The following is a 17,928-nucleotide window of genomic DNA, read 5'->3' on the forward strand; positions in this document are numbered from 1 at the left end:
CTGGATTGAGTAGGTTTTTTTAAAAAATAATTTTGCCAAGTATCTGCTTGGTACACATCTAATGAAGTGTATATTTATAATATATTTATGTTTTAATAGCTAGTAAAGGGCTTGGGCCTACCTATTACGAAACGGAACTTTAGTAGCTCAGATTTATTGGAAATATTTTATGTTTACCTAATTAATTTGATTTTTTATGTAGTAAGGACAGTTATTGATTTGTAAATAAATAATTTGTACAATCAAGTTATTTATCATTAGGTAGTATACTCTTAATCAAAATTAAAAACTGTAAATAATTACCATTGTAAGTTTGGCTTTTATTAGTTAAACTGTATGTTTCGTACTTTGAACAATAGTAAGCATATACGATTAAGGAGAAGCATTATTCACTTTTTAGCACCATCACCATCACAGATAGCTATGATGACGAAACTTCATAAAAATTCAATTGTGTTCATCGTAAGTAAACACAAATTATTTATATTACAATTTTAAAGTTGATTTACTATAATAGGACGATTGATCTATACTTTCTATATAATATTCCAGCATTTCTTTTTGGTATACTTGTATAGCTTCGTGACCAAAAAGACCATAATTTGACAGAGAAATGTAATGGATGTCATTTGGATAGGATGGAAATCATTTTAAAGTTTTAATCACTTTACTTTGAACAGAATAGTTTTAATCTCTTTTTTCAGTATTTTCATTTAAAAAAAAACTCATCAATTTACAATTGTAATTGAAAACTAGAGGTCTGTTATATTATATTTTAAATTCATTTGATGTAAATAAAATGGCTTATTTAAAGAAATAGCATTACAGAGTCGTGTAATCGAAGACGAGTTGTGTAAACAGCAACGAGTAAAGAACACATTCGATGACCGTGTGGATTTTAACGATGTATGTAACAATGCTATATCGTATATACATCTTTCTAGATAACTGGATATTTTGACTATTACAAATAATTTTGTTTTCAACAATCATAACTGATTGATGTATACAATTTGCAAATCTATTATCTATTGATTTTCAATTTTAATTTGACAATTAGCTTCATTTGTTTCAAAATAAAGGTAAGAAACGTTATTTAATAAAATACACTATAAATAATATAAATACGAAGATAACAGATATTGAATGGGACACTTTAGAGTTGCTCAGTTTGGACATTGAATTGCAAATGGTTCTGGTCACCCTGGGATAAACAAGTGGACAATCGAGTCTGAACAGTTCATCGGCTGATTAGGTTGATTGTTGCGGTGATATCTACTGCAATGAGTTTTCAATTTAAACAAACAATTGTTCAACACGAAACAATCTGTTATATTAGTTAAAAAACGGAGTGGAATATGGTTATATGCATAAATATAATTTGGATCAAAAACCCAATATGTCTGCAGACTAATCATCAGCGTTAACATCGTTGAAAAATCATCAAATATAAAAAGCAAATGGTGTTTAATAAAAGGTAATTACATGATTGAGTAAGTATGTCGGGGCTCTTAATTGTTTCACATTTTCGGTATTTAGAACATCGCACTACCTGAATAAAAGGTGTATAATAAGTGAAGCAAGTAATGGAAGCCATTTTAGGAGTATTTGATAACAGGTGAAAAATCACAAAAACATTTTTCAGTCGTACTTAGATAAAAATCATTCAGTGTAAAAATATAGAGCTGAGCTTACGGAAATAGCTTTAAATTGCGAGTTAATTTTTGACTTTAGTAAAGATAGAATTTTACAATTTTGCAAGCCAGTTTTTCAGTTCCATAAAGATCATGCAAATTGATAAATGCAAAACCTTATCCTTTAAAGTAATAGGTGTCCTAGGAGGATAATTTAATAAACTTCATTACAAAGCAGACATTAATATAAAACAGTCCCTCTTTATTGTGAACAATTAAAGCATAAACCTACGATACTATGCTTGCACTTATACAGGGTGTTAAAAAAAGGTGGAGACATATTTTACCTAGTGATTCCTTGGGTCAAAATAAAGTGAAAATCAGGAATAAAATTTTTTCCAAAATCGTTTCGTTAACCAGATATTTGCCATTTTGTATTTTTTACATAAACATTTTCCCTTTTAATATTTTCAACCGATATTTATGAAACTTTGTATGTATGTTAAGGTAGACGAGACCAGTGTCATAAAAAAAGTTCATCTTGATTCATTTTAAAATTTCAAAATGGCGGACATTTAAAACTTTTAAACTCAAATTACTCGAAAATGACTGGTTTTATGAAAAAATGCCACGATCGATTTTATTTAGCATTTTTAATTACCTATCAAACGGTACCAAGTTAAAAAAGATCGAATAAGAAATAGCTGAGATATTACGACTTTTAGTTGTAAATTGGGGGTAAACCTGACTAGCTTCTGCCACATTCTACCCCATTTTACAACTAAAAGTCGTAATATTTCAGCTATTTCTTATTTGATCTTTTTGAACTTGGTATAGTTTGATAGGGAATCAAAACTGCTAAATAAAAGTGTTCTTGACACTTTTTCATATCATTAGTCGTTTTTGAGTAATTTAAGTTAAAAAAATTCAAATGGCCGCCATTTTGAAATTTTAAATTGAATCAAGATGATTTTTTCTCTAACATTGGTCTTTTTTACCTCAACCTACATACCAAGTTTTATAAAGATCGGTTGAAAACGTCAAAAGTAAAAATGTTTATGAAAAAAATACAAAATGGCGGATATCTGGTTAACCAAGTGATTTTGAAAAAAATTTATTCTTGATTTTCTCTTTATTTTGACCCAAGGAATCACTAGGTAAAATATGTCCCCACCTTTTTTGAACACCCTGTATACAAAATAAATATAAAATAGTGACTGTGGCTAGCCATTTTCTTTATTAAAGTAAAATGTAATAAAATAAGTCGGGAGGTACCCAATCTATATAAGTATAAAAGAGGATGTTTGTATATATATATATATATATTTGTTTGGCAGTGATAAACTCAGACACCGCTGAACCGATTGCCACGAAACTTGGTACATACGTGTAGAATTTCATGGAATAGGTTTATACACCATCAATTTCATGATCCGTCCAGTCGGCTCCGCCCCAGTGGCTCTGGAGTTTCCCATGTTAAAATTATGAGAAATGGAATTAATGAATCTTAACAGCTGTTTCAATTAAACAAGTTGGTTCTGTTCTATGATATTCAATAGCATTAAAGTTACAAGGATTACCAACAGGGTGCAGCACTATTATTTCTTTTACATTTATGACAACAGCTAATTTGCAACCAAAAGGTGAGTGAGCGTAGCGAACGAACTTCAACCTGGAGGCGAGTTAGCGTAGCGAACGAGCTAACCTGAAGGCAATTGAGCGCAGCGAACGAGCTCCAACCTAAAGATGAGTGAGCGTAGCGAACGAACTTCAACCAGGACGTGATTGAGCCGAATAGAAAGACCAAAAATATTGACTACCCACTAGCATTAATATAAGAGCAATAATAAAGAATCGGTTATCCTTTGTACTATATGTGTTTCATTAGTTGTCGTACGTATTTAAATTTAGTTATAAGCACTTCATATACAATAAGACAATTAAACGTTACGGTACTTAAATTATAAATAGTCAAAGGCAAGACAATGTCTGCCGGTATCAGCTAGTGTTATTTAAAATGGTATGAATCCGATATTATTTAGGAAATATTTGAATAAAAATCATATCAGCCAAATCAAAATTCACTTAGTTTGCAGATTTGCCACGGTGGGGGTATTGATTTGCCTAGATATGATTCTATAACCACAAAGGAAATATAATAATCTCGAATATATTGCCTTATTGATGGTAATTAGCCTTATTAATGGGTTTGTATTTATTTATAGTATTTAGTTTGCTTATTAAAACGCTTTATTTAATTTACACTGATATTTTATATCTTAGTTCTAACTTAAGTTCATTTTTGCTTACAAATTTAAATGACAGTTATTAAAATGAATTCATTTTAACCACTTTCATTCATAAAATATTATCCTTACTTAAGCAATTTACATAAGATCAATTTAAAACAATTACCAAATGTGTCATAATTATATAGAGTTGTTTAATGGTTTTTATAAGTGCTGTTCATTCTAATTAAAATATTCTTTCTAAGCCCATCCCATAGAAAACACAAAGAAGTCCCCGTAGAGTTAACATATAAATGAAACGTAGGGAATGGAGAGGATTGGAATAAAATGTAGAACCTCTTATACAGGAATCCTAAATAAGACAAGGAATGATGAGAAGAGCTTAGGCGCAACATCAGAAGTGGGGACGGAACTCTCTAAGACTTTCATGAGCCTAGACGATGCATTTGGTCAGCTCAGCCTCAGGTAAGCTACAGTGTAAAATGAGGTTATTCTATAGGACAAGGCGATTTCTTTATTCATGTAATTTAACAATAGTGAAAAGAAGAATAAAGCTGGACAGTTTTAATGTTGAAATTAGTTGTAACTCTTATAAAATGAATTGTTAATGCAAACTACGGTATTAAAGACAAAATAATTCACTCTATAAAAAACTAAATGAAAAAAAAGTTAATATTATAAAGTCTTAGATATATATATATATTTTTTTTTGTGGGAGGAGGTAAAACCGCCTTTACGCACACTAAAGAGGCTCAACTTCCTCTCAGTAGTGCCGGGATTTTATAGCCGTTAGTACGGGGACATTGGCCCTCTAAGTGTGCGTAAACGCGTTTTTACCTTCTCCCACAAAAATATATATCTAGGACTTTATAATATTTTAATCTTCTCCCTACAAAAAAGTGTATTTTTTCGAAGTACGATTATTTTACAAAACAATCCGATACAGGCGATACCTAAAATTAAATGTATTTGATTAGTGTTAAACGCATTCAAAAGTGATTAAGGCTTAATGTACCATCTGACATATAATCTATTTTTTTATATTCCTTTGATAAAACCTGATAGTTTCTGTATGGATTATTTTTTCAAAGACACTCATATAAGCGACAAGGGCAACGAGCAACAGACCAATAAAAACAATGTTAAAAAGTCAGCGGAGTTTTGTTACCGTAATAACAATCCACTGTTTTCCTTTTCCAATATTCTCAGTGACATTTACTTTTCGATCCAAAATTATTTCTTGAGTTTGGCAGAAAGTTAGGTTGGGTTTTTAAAAAGGTTAAAGTCGATAATCCAGTCTATATTAAACGATGAAACAAACAATAACTTTTTATTGAATTTGCGTATCCTATAATTTAATAATTGAAACAACAACTTTCGTGAAAAAGTCCTTAATAACAAATAAGATTCTCATTTATTTTAGCCTCTGAAATGAGAGTTGACTATTTTAACTGCATCGTCTCCATTATATGGAACATTTGCACTTTACTCTGCTATGACATTGCCTAGCCAATTTAACGAAATTACCTTTGACATTAGGTTTTACCATTATTTTCCTATTATTTAAAGTTAACTAAAGAAAAATTGTAAAAAAATTACAGAAATAATGTAATTTGATTTTCATGGTGCTTTGAAAATCCCTTTTTTATGAAATGAGGACATTCAGTTTTATAGTTGTAAGGATAAAAAAGGGTAACAGAGTTAGATTTTTGAATTAAAACTATTTCTTTAGAGATTATTCTACATTGCGACTGTTAAAAGGGGTTGTCAAAGTAAAAGGGAAAGCTTAGGTGATTGGTAAAACGTTATACATAAGCGTTTGTATTCATATATAAGTAGACAAAAGTTTGAACAAGTTAAAATTTATATTAGTTTCTTAATACAAAAAAATTAAAAATCCACCATCTGAAGATTCTCAGTAAAGTTTGTGAGACTGGAGAGGCGCCGGATATGAAACTCCGCCCTCTCAGCCTATTTTCCGGCCACATTTTGTTTTCCCACTAAATTTAACTTTTTAGAGTATATAAATTTGTACTTGAACACTTTGAGGCACTACTATAAAAGTATATGATTTTTACACTTTATTAAAAATATTTTATAAGTACAATACCTTATAATTAATACCTTATAATTCGATTTCGGATGAAGTGCTTCAAGGTCTCGACCTTCCCCTGTTAGATAAGATAAGATAAGATACCTTATACTGTATACCTTGTCAAGTAGTTCAATTGGTTTTTATCATTTTTGACCCTCGAAACACAAACTTTCCCAATTTATCACTAGACCTTTTAAAAAAATTAAAAAAACAAAATAATTATTATATAAAAGTGTTTTAGTACGATTATTGGTAACGGAGAAAATTCAAAAGCCTGTAAATTTAAATTCTCATGTAATTCTTATGGAGAATATTGTAAAAATGTTGTATGTAGTTTTTTTGTTTATGTATATATTTTGATCAAACTTGGCAAATTTATTTATTTTATTATAAGCTATTAATATTTTACTAAAAACAACACTTTATTAGTTTCCTTAAAGCAGAAAACCTAGGTCAATGATAAATATAAACATTGGTTAAACCGAATGCTATTTAGATAGATTTAATTGAAAATAAATTCAAACAAATGAAAATTCGCTTAGGCATGTTCGCTGCTGCGGGGGTATTTTTTACGACGATTTAATTTAGTAACTTAATTTCATAACGAGGAGTAAGATAGTTTTATAAAATTGCTGTAAAAACGTTCATGATAATCAAACAAATATTCGGAGGTACAAACTTGACCCTCGGGAAATGTAACCCAGTTATTAAAGCGTTCATACGCTCCTGCTTTTATTAGTTTGTTGCTCACAGTCTTTACAGGATTTAATATGTTGTTATGAAAAAAGGTTTCATCAAGTACCTTCTGCAGTAGGCACAGAAGATATTTATTCAACAAAATGTTTATAGATATTGACAATTTTATACTATACTTGTTTGCATTTTAGATTTCGGAAATCTATAAACACCAATTTTGAAGAATAATGTTCATAGGCTCCATAACCCTCAGACTACAATAAGGACTTAGCTACTCTTAAAATAGCTCTGCATACTTGTGATCCTTAAATTCTTAAACAAGAAATCGTTATGGATGTTATTACGTAATAAAATTGTAAGACCAACATTCTAGCATGAAAGTATAAATCAAAGATAACAAATTAGACATAAAATTACAATATGAACCTTTTTAAATCAGAAAGTTAATTTTCACAAAAAAAAAAACTCTTATAAAATACTAGGTGAATCATCATTTAAAAATTGTTTGTCGCCCTTAACTGAGTGCAAGAAATGCATTATTAAGTCCACTTAAAACATCTTTGCGATTCAAGTCCAATCTATCAATCAAGACTTGCTTGAGTATGCTACTGCAATATATTAAGTTAATTTTATTTATGATATTTTATAGTTTATTAAAATTGTGAAACTAAATTCAAGATATCCCTTTTTTGATAGCAAATATAAAAGGATTGTGGTCCGGCAATAGCATAGCATATTTATGGAAACGACTTTGCAGAGTTATGTTTTTTCCAGGCCACATGTGGACAAGGCCAACCCAGCAGAACACATTCGATGACTGTTTATATTTCAAGCAAGCTTATATGTTTTTATTTTTTTAATTCGCACTCCTGTAAGTGCCACTTATTTTCATAATCTAATAGTTATATTCCATTAAATATTATTAACTAGTTTGGTGTCGTATAAACGCTAAAAATAATTTTAATACGAGACCGACTTCTTAGTTTTAATATTTATTTTTACGAATTCAAATTTTTTCATAAAAATTTTAATAGGACTTTTTAGGGAGTTTACTTATAAGCCGATGGCTCATTTCTACTTCCTCCTCGTCTATAGGTATAACAAATACTTTATTTAGCTTTTTAAAAGCGAGAAAGAACAAACTATTGTCTTCAAAAGTGTAACATGAAAAATTGTTTCCGTTCAAATGTAATCAAAGAAGTGATACTCTGTTAATTACAATGGGTTCAGAGTTCAATCAACATTAGGCTGCGTTTGATTAGTGGAAATGTCAATGTATCATCCTTGATCAATACACAACGAATGGACTCAGGATTACAGTATATGTGTTTACGAAAAGTAAAACCATTTTTGAGCGTTATAAAACATCAATAATTGTTTATATACGTAAAATTCTGTTTCCAAACAGCTCATCTACTCACTGTGGAACGTTGTTGATCTCTTTTGTATATATATATATAAGAAGGTTTATGTCTTTTAATTTTTTTTATTTATCTTGGTTTTCTCCTCATAACTCTTAAAGTTACCAAGGTAAGTTTATGACACAACCAACGGCAAGTGACAAAAGGACATTGTAAGGTTTTAAGCTTCCCTACATTTCTTCCCCTATGTCTCCCTAATATTTATATCTTGAATCAAAAATCTCATTTCGATTTAAGGCGAGTATTTTAATTCCTAGTATATATCATTAGTCCAGGCAAATTAGACATATGCTCCCCAAAAAATCGTCTAAAGCTGGAAAGTGTTTTAATACCTTTTGGGGGTCCCAAATAAGACTCCTGTGAGTTTGCGACGGATTCTGACGTCTGCTTAAGTTTTGGGAGTCGAAAAACTATGAAAATTTTGCACTTTTTTCAGTTTTTCGCTTATAACTCCTAAATAATTAATCCTAAGGAAAAAGTTGTTCGAAGGTGACTTTTAGTGCATACATTTCCGCGTCGATTGATGTTAAATACGTCAAAATCGGCCGAGCCGTTTAGCCGCTGTAGCTTTTCAAAGTTGGGATATTTTCAATAACATGGCCAAAAGGTTGATTATTTGACCAGTTTTCGGTTTACAACTCCTAAACGACGCATGCTATACAAAAATGCACCTGTAGTTAGTTTGGAAAACACAAAATTCTGCGTATGATGTTTTTTTTTATTAATCAATAACGGCAATTGATTGTTACCATCTTTGTATGGTCGCCATTTCATTGAAAAAAGTATTAAAGTTAAAGTTGGGAAATTTTACTAAAATTGGTAACAACATAGATCCTGTCATTAAATGGATTATGAATTATTAGATAGTGGTTTATTCCACGATGGTCATCCAGAGGTTTGTCTAATAAGATGTGATGAGAGTAAGACACCCTATGTAATTTTAAGTCTAATATTTTTGTCTGAGGTTCCGAAAATTCTAGGATTCATATCCCAAACACCCATTATACAGGGTGAGTTTTAATTGTCCCCCCAACTTTTTTCTACATTTTTTCGAATATCAATCCCAGACCACTTCCAAACATTGTTGAGTAGTAAGTACTTCATTTTGACAAGGTGGTCATTTCCGGCCGCCATCTTGGATCCGCCATATTGGATGCAAAATATGTTTTTCAAATGTAAAGGTGGGATTGTGACCCAATATTTCGAACTAGATTTTTACTCTAATTGCAATGCCCCAAACAGTTTTTAAAAATGTTGATTCATTTCAAAGTTATGGGGGCTTTTTAAAACTTAATTTTTACCCCATTTTAACATTGTGCATGTACAAACTAAGACCATAATCTCAAAATAGTGCTAGATAAAGATAAGTATACACTACCAGTCATTGTCGACCTATTTTCACTTGGTTATGACTGATGTATTTTTTTCTGCCGCCATCTTGGATCCGCCATTTTGAAATGTGATAAATTATTTTAAATGTGAAGGGGGTGTTGTGACCCATCATTTCGAATTACTTTTTTAAGTTAAACTTAATTCCATGATCCGCTTTTCATTTTCATATTTTGATTTTGAAATATAGACATTTTTAACAAAAAATTGCAATATCTGAAAATAAAACTTGGTAACAAAAAATGGATTGCGGCATTGAGTTAAGCTTAAAAAAAAAGTTCGAAATGATGGGTCACAACCCCACCTTTACATTTGAAAAACATATTTTGCATCCAATATGGCGGATCCAAGATGGTGGATCCAAGATGGCGGCCGGAAATGTCCACCTTGTCAAAATGAAGTACTTACTACCCAACGATGTTTGGAAGTGGTCTGGGATTGATATTCGAAAAAATGTAGAAAAAAGTTGGGGGGGGACAATTAAAACTCGCCCTGTATAATGGGTGGTTGGGATATGAATCCTAGAATTTTCGGAACCTCAGACAAAAATATTAGACTTAAAATTACATAGGGTGTCTCACTCTCATCACACCTTATTAGACAAACCTCTGGATGACCATCGTGGAATAAACCACTATCTAATAATTCATAATCCATTTAATGACAGGATCTATGTTGTTACCAATTTTAGTAAAATTTCCCAACTTTAACTTTAATACTTTTTTCAATGAAATGGCGACCATACAAAGTAGGTAACAATCAATTGCCGTTATTGATTAATAAAAAAAAAACATCATACGCCGAATTTTGTGTTTTCCAAACTAACTACAGGTGCATTTTTGTATAGCATGCGTCGTTTAGGAGTTGTAAGCCGAAAAGTGGTCAAATAATCAACCTTTTGGCCATGTTATTGAAAATATCCCAACTTTGAAAGGCTACAGCGGCTAAACGGCTCGGCCGATTTTGACGTATTTAACATCAATCGACGCGGAATTTAATGCACTAAAAGTCACCTTCGAACAGCTTTTTCCTTAGGATTCATTATTTATGAGTTATAAGTGAAAAACTGAAAAAGTGCAAAATTTTCATAGTTTTTCGACTCCCAAAACTTTAGCAGACGTCAGAATCCGTCGCAAACTCACAGGAGTCTTATTTGGGACCCCCAAAAGGTATTAAAAAACTTTCCAGCTTTAGACGATTTTTTTAGGAGCACACCCTATATTTGATCTAATTTGCCTGGACTACATGTTCCTTCAACAATAAAAAAACCTTTCAAGTAGCTAATGAAACAATACCACCGTCAAGCAAGTCTACACAAGCCATTGATGTTAACGGCTCTGACGGACGATCATATAAACTAAGATTATGATGGTCAATACATGGAAAAGTGTTGTTAAAGAACTCTCAACAAAAACTATGTAAAAGTTTACATCGAAGTGCAACAAGCAATTAAATGATAAAAAGAGAGGTTTAAAAAAATATATATTTAAATATTGAAAACTTACCTGTATAACAACATGCTGTCGATGACAGTCTGAGCATGCTCGCTTCTTATGCTGGCTAGATGACCTCCTTTGTGTTTACACTCCTGCTCTGCCTCCTCCCATGTAACACGTCTCTCCTCTACTGCCTGGACACAGAACTGCTTGGTGGCTACCCAGCCCCACTCACATGACTGAGTGATCTCAGGTACCTACAACACCAGTACACTGTCAGTGATGTGTGCTCACTAGATGACCTCCTTTGTGTTTACACTCCTGCTCTGCCTCCTCCCATGTAACACGTCTCTCCTCTACTGCCTGGACACAGAACTGCTTGGTGGCTACCCAGCCCCACTCACATGACTGAGTGATCTCAGGTACCTACAACACCAGTACACTGTTAGTGATGTGTGCTGACTACATGACCCACTTTGTGTTTACACTCCTGCTCTGCCTCCTCCCATGTAACACGTCTCTCCTCTACTGCCTGGACACAGAACTGCTTGGTGGCTACCCAGCCCCACTCACATGACTGAGTGATCTCAGGTACCTACAACACCAGTACACTGTCAGTGATGTGTGCTCACTAGATGACCTCCTTTGTGTTTACACTCCTGCTCTGCCTCCTCCCATGTAACACGTCTCTCCTCTACTGCCTGGACACAGAACTGCTTGGTGGCTACCCAGCCCCACTCACACGACTGAGTGATCTCAGGTACCTACAACACCAGTACACTGTTAGTGATGTGTGCTCACTAGATGACCTCCTTTGTGTTTACACTCCTGCTCTGCCTCCTCCCATGTAACACGTCTCTCCTCTACTGCCTGGACACAGAACTGCTTGGTGGCTACCCAGCCCCACTCACACGACTGAGTGATCTCAGGTACCTACAACACCAGTACACTGTCAGTGATGTGTGCTCACTAGATGACCTCCTTTGTGTTTACACTCCTGCTCTGCCTCCTCCCATGTAACACGTCTCTCCTCTACTGCCTGGACACAGAACTGCTTGGTGGCTACCCAGCCCCACTCACATGACTGAGTGATCTCAGGTACCTACAACACCAGTACACTGTCAGTGATGTGTGCTCACTAGATGACCTCCTTTGTGTTTACACTCCTGCTCTGCCTCCTCCCATGTAACACGTCTCTCCTCTACTGCCTGGACACAGAACTGCTTGGTGGCTACCCAGCCCCACTCACACGACTGAGTGATCTCAGGTACCTACAACACCAGTACACTGTTAGTGATGTGTGCTCACTAGATGACCTCCTTTGTGTTTACACTCCTGCTCTGCCTCCTCCCATGTAACACGTCTCTCCTCTACTGCCTGGACACAGAACTGCTTGGTGGCTACCCAGCCCCACTCACATGACTGAGTGATCTCAGGTACCTACAACACCAGTACACTGTCAGTGATGTGTGCTCACTAGATGACCTCCTTTGTGTTTACACTCCTGCTCTGCCTCCTCCCATGTAACACGTCTCTCCTCTACTGCCTGGACACAGAACTGCTTGGTGGCTACCCAGCCCCACTCACATGACTGAGTGATCTCAGGTACCTACAACACCAGTACACTGTTAGTGATGTGTGCTGACTACATGACCCACTTTGTGTTTACACTCCTGCTCTGCCTCCTCCCATGTAACACGTCTCTCCTCTACTGCCTGGACACAGAACTGCTTGGTGGCTACCCAGCCCCACTCACATGACTGAGTGATCTCAGGTACCTACAACACCAGTACACTGTCAGTGATGTGTGCTCACTAGATGACCTCCTTTGTGTTTACACTCCTGCTCGGCCTCCTCCCATGTAACACGTCTCTCCTCTACTGCCTGGACACAGAACTGCTTGGTGGCTACCCAGCCCCACTCACACGACTGAGTGATCTCAGGTACCTACAACACCAGTACACTGTTAGTGATGTGTGCTCACTAGATGACCTCCTTTGTGTTTACACTCCTGCTCTGCCTCCTCCCATGTAACACGTCTCTCCTCTACTGCCTGGACACAGAACTGCTTGGTGGCTACCCAGCCCCACTCACACGACTGAGTGATCTCAGGTACCTACAACACCAGTACACTGTCAGTGATGTGTGCTCACTAGATGACCTCCTTTGTGTTTACACTCCTGCTCTGCCTCCTCCCATGTAACACGTCTCTCCTCTACTGCCTGGACACAGAACTGCTTGGTGGCTACCCAGCCCCACTCACATGACTGAGTGATCTCAGGTACCTACAACACCAGTACACTGTCAGTGATGTGTGCTCACTAGATGACCTCCTTTGTGTTTACACTCCTGCTCTGCCTCCTCCCATGTAACACGTCTCTCCTCTACTGCCTGGACACAGAACTGCTTGGTGGCTACCCAGCCCCACTCACACGACTGAGTGATCTCAGGTACCTACAACACCAGTACACTGTTAGTGATGTGTGCTCACTAGATGACCTCCTTTGTGTTTACACTCCTGCTCTGCCTCCTCCCATGTAACACGTCTCTCCTCTACTGCCTGGACACAGAACTGCTTGGTGGCTACCCAGCCCCACTCACATGACTGAGTGATCTCAGGTACCTACAACACCAGTACACTGTCAGTGATGTGTGCTCACTAGATGACCTCCTTTGTGTTTACACTCCTGCTCTGCCTCCTCCCATGTAACACGTCTCTCCTCTACTGCCTGGACACAGAACTGCTTGGTGGCTACCCAGCCCCACTCACATGACTGAGTGATCTCAGGTACCTACAACACCAGTACACTGTTAGTGATGTGTGCTGACTACATGACCCACTTTGTGTTTACACTCCTGCTCTGCCTCCTCCCATGTAACACGTCTCTCCTCTACTGCCTGGACACAGAACTGCTTGGTGGCTACCCAGCCCCACTCACACGACTGAGTGATCTCAGGTACCTACAACACCAGTACACTGTTAGTAATGTGTGCTCACTAGATGACCCACTTGTGTTTACACTCCTGCTCTGCCTCCTCTCATGTAACACGTCTCTCCTCTACTGCCTGGACATAGAACTGCTTGGTGCTTGGTGCTCTGCTACCCAGCCCCACTCACATGACTGAGTGATCTCAGGTACCTACAACACCAGTACACTGTTAGTGATGTGTGCTCACTAGATGACCCACTTGTGTTTACACTCCTGCTCTGCCTCCTCCCATGTAACACGTCTCTCCTCTACTGCCTGGACACAGAACTGCTTGGTGGCTACCCAGCCCCACTCACACGACTGAGTGATCTCAGGTACCTACAACACCAGTACACTGTTAGTGATGTGTGCTCACTAGATGACCTCCTTTGTGTTTACACTCCTGCTCTGCCTCCTCCCATGTAACACGTCTCTCCTCTACTGCCTGAACACAGAACTGCTTGGTGGCTACCCAGCCCCACTCACACGACTGTGTGATCTCAGGTACCTACAACACCAGTACACTGTTAGTGATGTGTGCTCACTAGATGACCCACTTGTGTTTACACTCCTGCTCTGCCTCCTCTCATGTAACACGTCTCTACTCTACTGCCTGGACATAGAACTGCTTGGTGCTTGGTGCTCTGCTACCCAGCCCCACTCACACGACTGAGTGAACTCAGGTACTTACAATACCAGTACACTGTTAGTGATGTTTGTGGGATAGATGCTACTTTTTGTGTTTATTAGTAAAACAAATTTATCGTCCACAATTACAAAATTAACTTCTTCAATCTGCTTTAGCAAAAACAAACCTACCGCTACAGAGTCATAGACGATCCTGAGTGACGTCAGTGGGTCCCTGAGTGGTCTTGACGTCACCCTCAGTTCCACTCTGTTCTCTCTAGAGATGACGTGAAGCTCCCTGACAGGGTCGCCTCCCACGGCACAGTGGGTCCAAGAGGTGGGTCCGTCCCAGAGGCGCACCTGGAACCCCCCGCACGGTGGGTCGGGGTCTTCCGGCTGTAGAGTTGTTACGCCAAGACGTTCTGCTGTCTGGCGGGGAGTCTCCAAGGTGGACGAGTCCGAGCTGAAATAAATACGGTAATTATTGAAATTGATATGCAATATACTCCTTAGCCCCTCATGATCGTTAGAAGAGGACGAAGTCCTAAAACAGCGTCAGTCCAGTAGGTTATCAGCTCTGGATTGGAACGTCACGAAGAACGAATTGTAGCAGAAATTTACCATCTTTCGTATGGCTATTTGATGATGATTTAACGCCACCTCACACCGGTCGTTATACATTTGACATTAACATCAACATCAACATATTTTCGAACGTAAATACGCTGAAATATATAAAAGAGACAAACATATATTTTAAGAAATTCCATAACAAATACTTAAGATTAAGCCCCATAAATATCCTACTGTTCGAAAATAAACCATTGCGAATACGAATATGCGAATACACTAGAGTTTCTGTTATTGAGGATCAAATATACACAAATATCGTGGAGAGGAAATGTACAATCTACGTATCTAACATATCTTCACATAGGTTTAAAAGTATAAAGCTTAGGCTGCTTACTATTAAAAAACATTCATTCACGTGCTATTTAATCCATTATATTTGCTAAGCAACTTGTTTTGATTTCTGTGTCATCATTAGGCGGCACAAAGACCTTTTTCTTTATCTTCGCATTGGATGACCGTCAAACAAATAACATAAAAGTAAACATTTAAAAAGAGATACACATGCACACGATACAATGTATGGTATAGATCAGCAACCGAAGTAGCCAACCCGGGAGAGTTTGAGCCCAGACTGAGGGTGGTCAGAGCAGCAGGCGTACGTCTGTTATCTTATCAGGTGGTGTGCCTGTCAATCAGACTTGCCCTATTATCCTGATACTATCACACAAAGTTAGACGAGAATAGCTTAGTTACTGATCAGTTACCATAAATGTATCGCGTGTGTATGCGTGAGTCTCTTTTTACATTTTTACCTAATTTCATTAGGTTTCCTAATTATGTTGTGTTGTAAAGTTCAACTTATTTACCTGATCTTCCCAATCCGGAGGCTCAGCGACACTCGGTGACCGTACGGAAGGAGAATTCTAAAGTTGCACAGCAACCCCGTGGACGGGTTCACCTCAAAGCTGAGGTTTCTCTGGGTGTATGTGACGTTGAAGCAGTAGTCCACTAGTCTGTAGTTGAGAGAGAACACCGCTCTCCCGACCACCTGGAGACGAACTGGAGTCTGGTCCTGAGGGAAGTACATCTCCCGTCCCGACAGAGGGATCTCCTCCAGCTTCCCACAGAGGATTTGCTCCCTCAGGACTATTGCTGGAACAAACGGAAACCTTGAAGATAATGCCGGTATGATCACTAAGGGTCGATTCACACACATCAGTTACGGAACGTCACAGTCCAGTCACAGTTAACAAAAATATTCTTTAATGGACTTTCTATTGCGCTATCTACACTTATCCGTTGCAGTCCCTTCAGTCGCTCTACCGGCATCCGTCAGTTAATTTCAGATTTCTTTCCACCGATGCTTTTGGATTGTTCGGACGACTGACGGACCGGTTTAAGGTTAGAAAATAGTGTTATTGTTGTTTAAACGGTTGTGTTTATATTTTGAGTACTGTTTGTAACAATAAACAAGATGGACAATGAAAACTTGATAGGATATAATTTAAAACTGTTGACTGTAAATTACTGTGAATTTTAGAGACGGAAGACTGACTGAAACCAACTGACGGACTATTGACTGAGAAATTGCGGATGCAACTGAGACTGAACTGTTACTGGACTGTAACGGAACTGTGACTTAACTGATATGTGTGAATCGACCTTAATGCTGAATGGGGAACACCAATTATCTCATTGGTAAAACCCCATCAATTCTGCATTTGACATTTTTTATTGACCCTTTGATTATGTCTAAGCTAAGGTAGGCTGCTCTCTTCAAAAAAATTGGTTCATCGTCTTTCCCAAAACGTACAACTTTCTAATGTAAGATTTATCCTTGACGTCAAACCACAGAATAAAGAGTAGACAATAACAATTAACATGCACAACAACTTTGATGTTGCAGCCTCCAGATAACCTTGAATATACGGTGTAAATACATACTTCATAGTCATCAATATTGTTGCTAATGCTGCAAATAGTTTCAAATTTCAAGAAGTCATCTTCAGACGTCAAAGTATGTTATGATCGAAGGTCGTACTATGTACAATGTACTAATGTGAATAGACGACCTTTTGACGAAGTGATCAAGCAAGACGCCTGAATATGCCTTCTTCAAAGTTGAACTAGTTGCAGCATTAGCAACAATTTGGGTTACTACGAAGCAAGTATTTACACCAATTTATACACAACCACTTTTCATTTTATTGAAAGTATAGTAATAAATTAAAGGGACTCGTTTAGTTAGAGTTGAAGATTGTATTTATTGTCGATTGTATTGAAGATTGTAATGGTTAGGGATGGAATTTATATGAAAAATGGGGGTTTTGCTGTTCACGCGTTAACCTTTTATTTTAATATGGCGCATAAAAAATTGGGCAATAGTGACAGGAATAGGTGGGAATGGTAAGTTCCTCCCTTCAGTGCATTCGATAAGTAGTCAAATGTTAGAGCATCATTGCTTTGAATAAGAGCTGAGAGCATTTTTTCGATACTATTTAGAACTTTGTTACCGTTCAATTGTAACAAAACTCAAAACTTATTTCACGTAACGAATGAACGCTAATCTTATTTATTGGCAACTATTTTATGTTTGAAGTTTTTGCAACCGTAAAAACCATTAATTAATTTCTATATATAGCCGTATTTTTTACGTACAGTAAAAATCAATACATTTTTATTATTTCAGAAAACTAACACACATTTAACCGTGTAAATTCATAAGTAATAGATCTACCAATACTTAAAAACATGAGTATTATAAATATCTATCAGCAGGTTTGTAAATGAATCTATAATCCTAACCATCAAAGTTACTTCAATTTACGAGTATTTTATT

At 36.6% G+C, this 17,928-nt stretch overlaps 1 protein-coding gene across 1 annotated transcript in view; it reads right to left on the reverse strand.

Annotated features, from left to right (window-relative positions):
* The window catches only part of LOC129003315 (uncharacterized), a 298,914-nt gene that overhangs the window by 96,607 nt on the left and 184,379 nt on the right, over positions 1-17,928 (reverse strand). The window contains exons 10-31 of the mRNA XM_054431607.1: positions 15,956-16,241; positions 14,709-14,979; positions 14,266-14,397; positions 14,110-14,228; positions 14,039-14,060; positions 13,762-13,881; positions 13,581-13,712; positions 13,412-13,543; positions 13,243-13,374; positions 13,074-13,205; positions 12,905-13,036; positions 12,736-12,867; positions 12,579-12,698; positions 12,398-12,529; positions 12,229-12,360; positions 12,060-12,191; positions 11,891-12,022; positions 11,722-11,853; positions 11,553-11,684; positions 11,396-11,515; positions 11,215-11,346; positions 10,990-11,177 (exon numbers count right to left, since the gene is read on the reverse strand). Coding sequence (XP_054287582.1) covers positions 10,990-11,177; positions 11,215-11,346; positions 11,396-11,515; positions 11,553-11,684; positions 11,722-11,853; positions 11,891-12,022; positions 12,060-12,191; positions 12,229-12,360; positions 12,398-12,529; positions 12,579-12,698; positions 12,736-12,867; positions 12,905-13,036; positions 13,074-13,205; positions 13,243-13,374; positions 13,412-13,543; positions 13,581-13,712; positions 13,762-13,881; positions 14,039-14,060; positions 14,110-14,228; positions 14,266-14,397; positions 14,709-14,979; positions 15,956-16,241 — 3,094 coding nt within the window. The remainder of the gene's footprint in view (positions 1-10,989; positions 11,178-11,214; positions 11,347-11,395; positions 11,516-11,552; positions 11,685-11,721; positions 11,854-11,890; positions 12,023-12,059; positions 12,192-12,228; positions 12,361-12,397; positions 12,530-12,578; positions 12,699-12,735; positions 12,868-12,904; positions 13,037-13,073; positions 13,206-13,242; positions 13,375-13,411; positions 13,544-13,580; positions 13,713-13,761; positions 13,882-14,038; positions 14,061-14,109; positions 14,229-14,265; positions 14,398-14,708; positions 14,980-15,955; positions 16,242-17,928) is intronic.

Source organism: Macrosteles quadrilineatus, unplaced genomic scaffold (assembly GCF_028750875.1).
Source record: "Macrosteles quadrilineatus isolate MER2022 unplaced genomic scaffold, UCM_ALF_1.0 Scaffold_9__3_contigs__length_116548681, whole genome shotgun sequence".
Lineage (NCBI taxonomy): Eukaryota > Metazoa > Arthropoda > Insecta > Hemiptera > Cicadellidae > Macrosteles > Macrosteles quadrilineatus.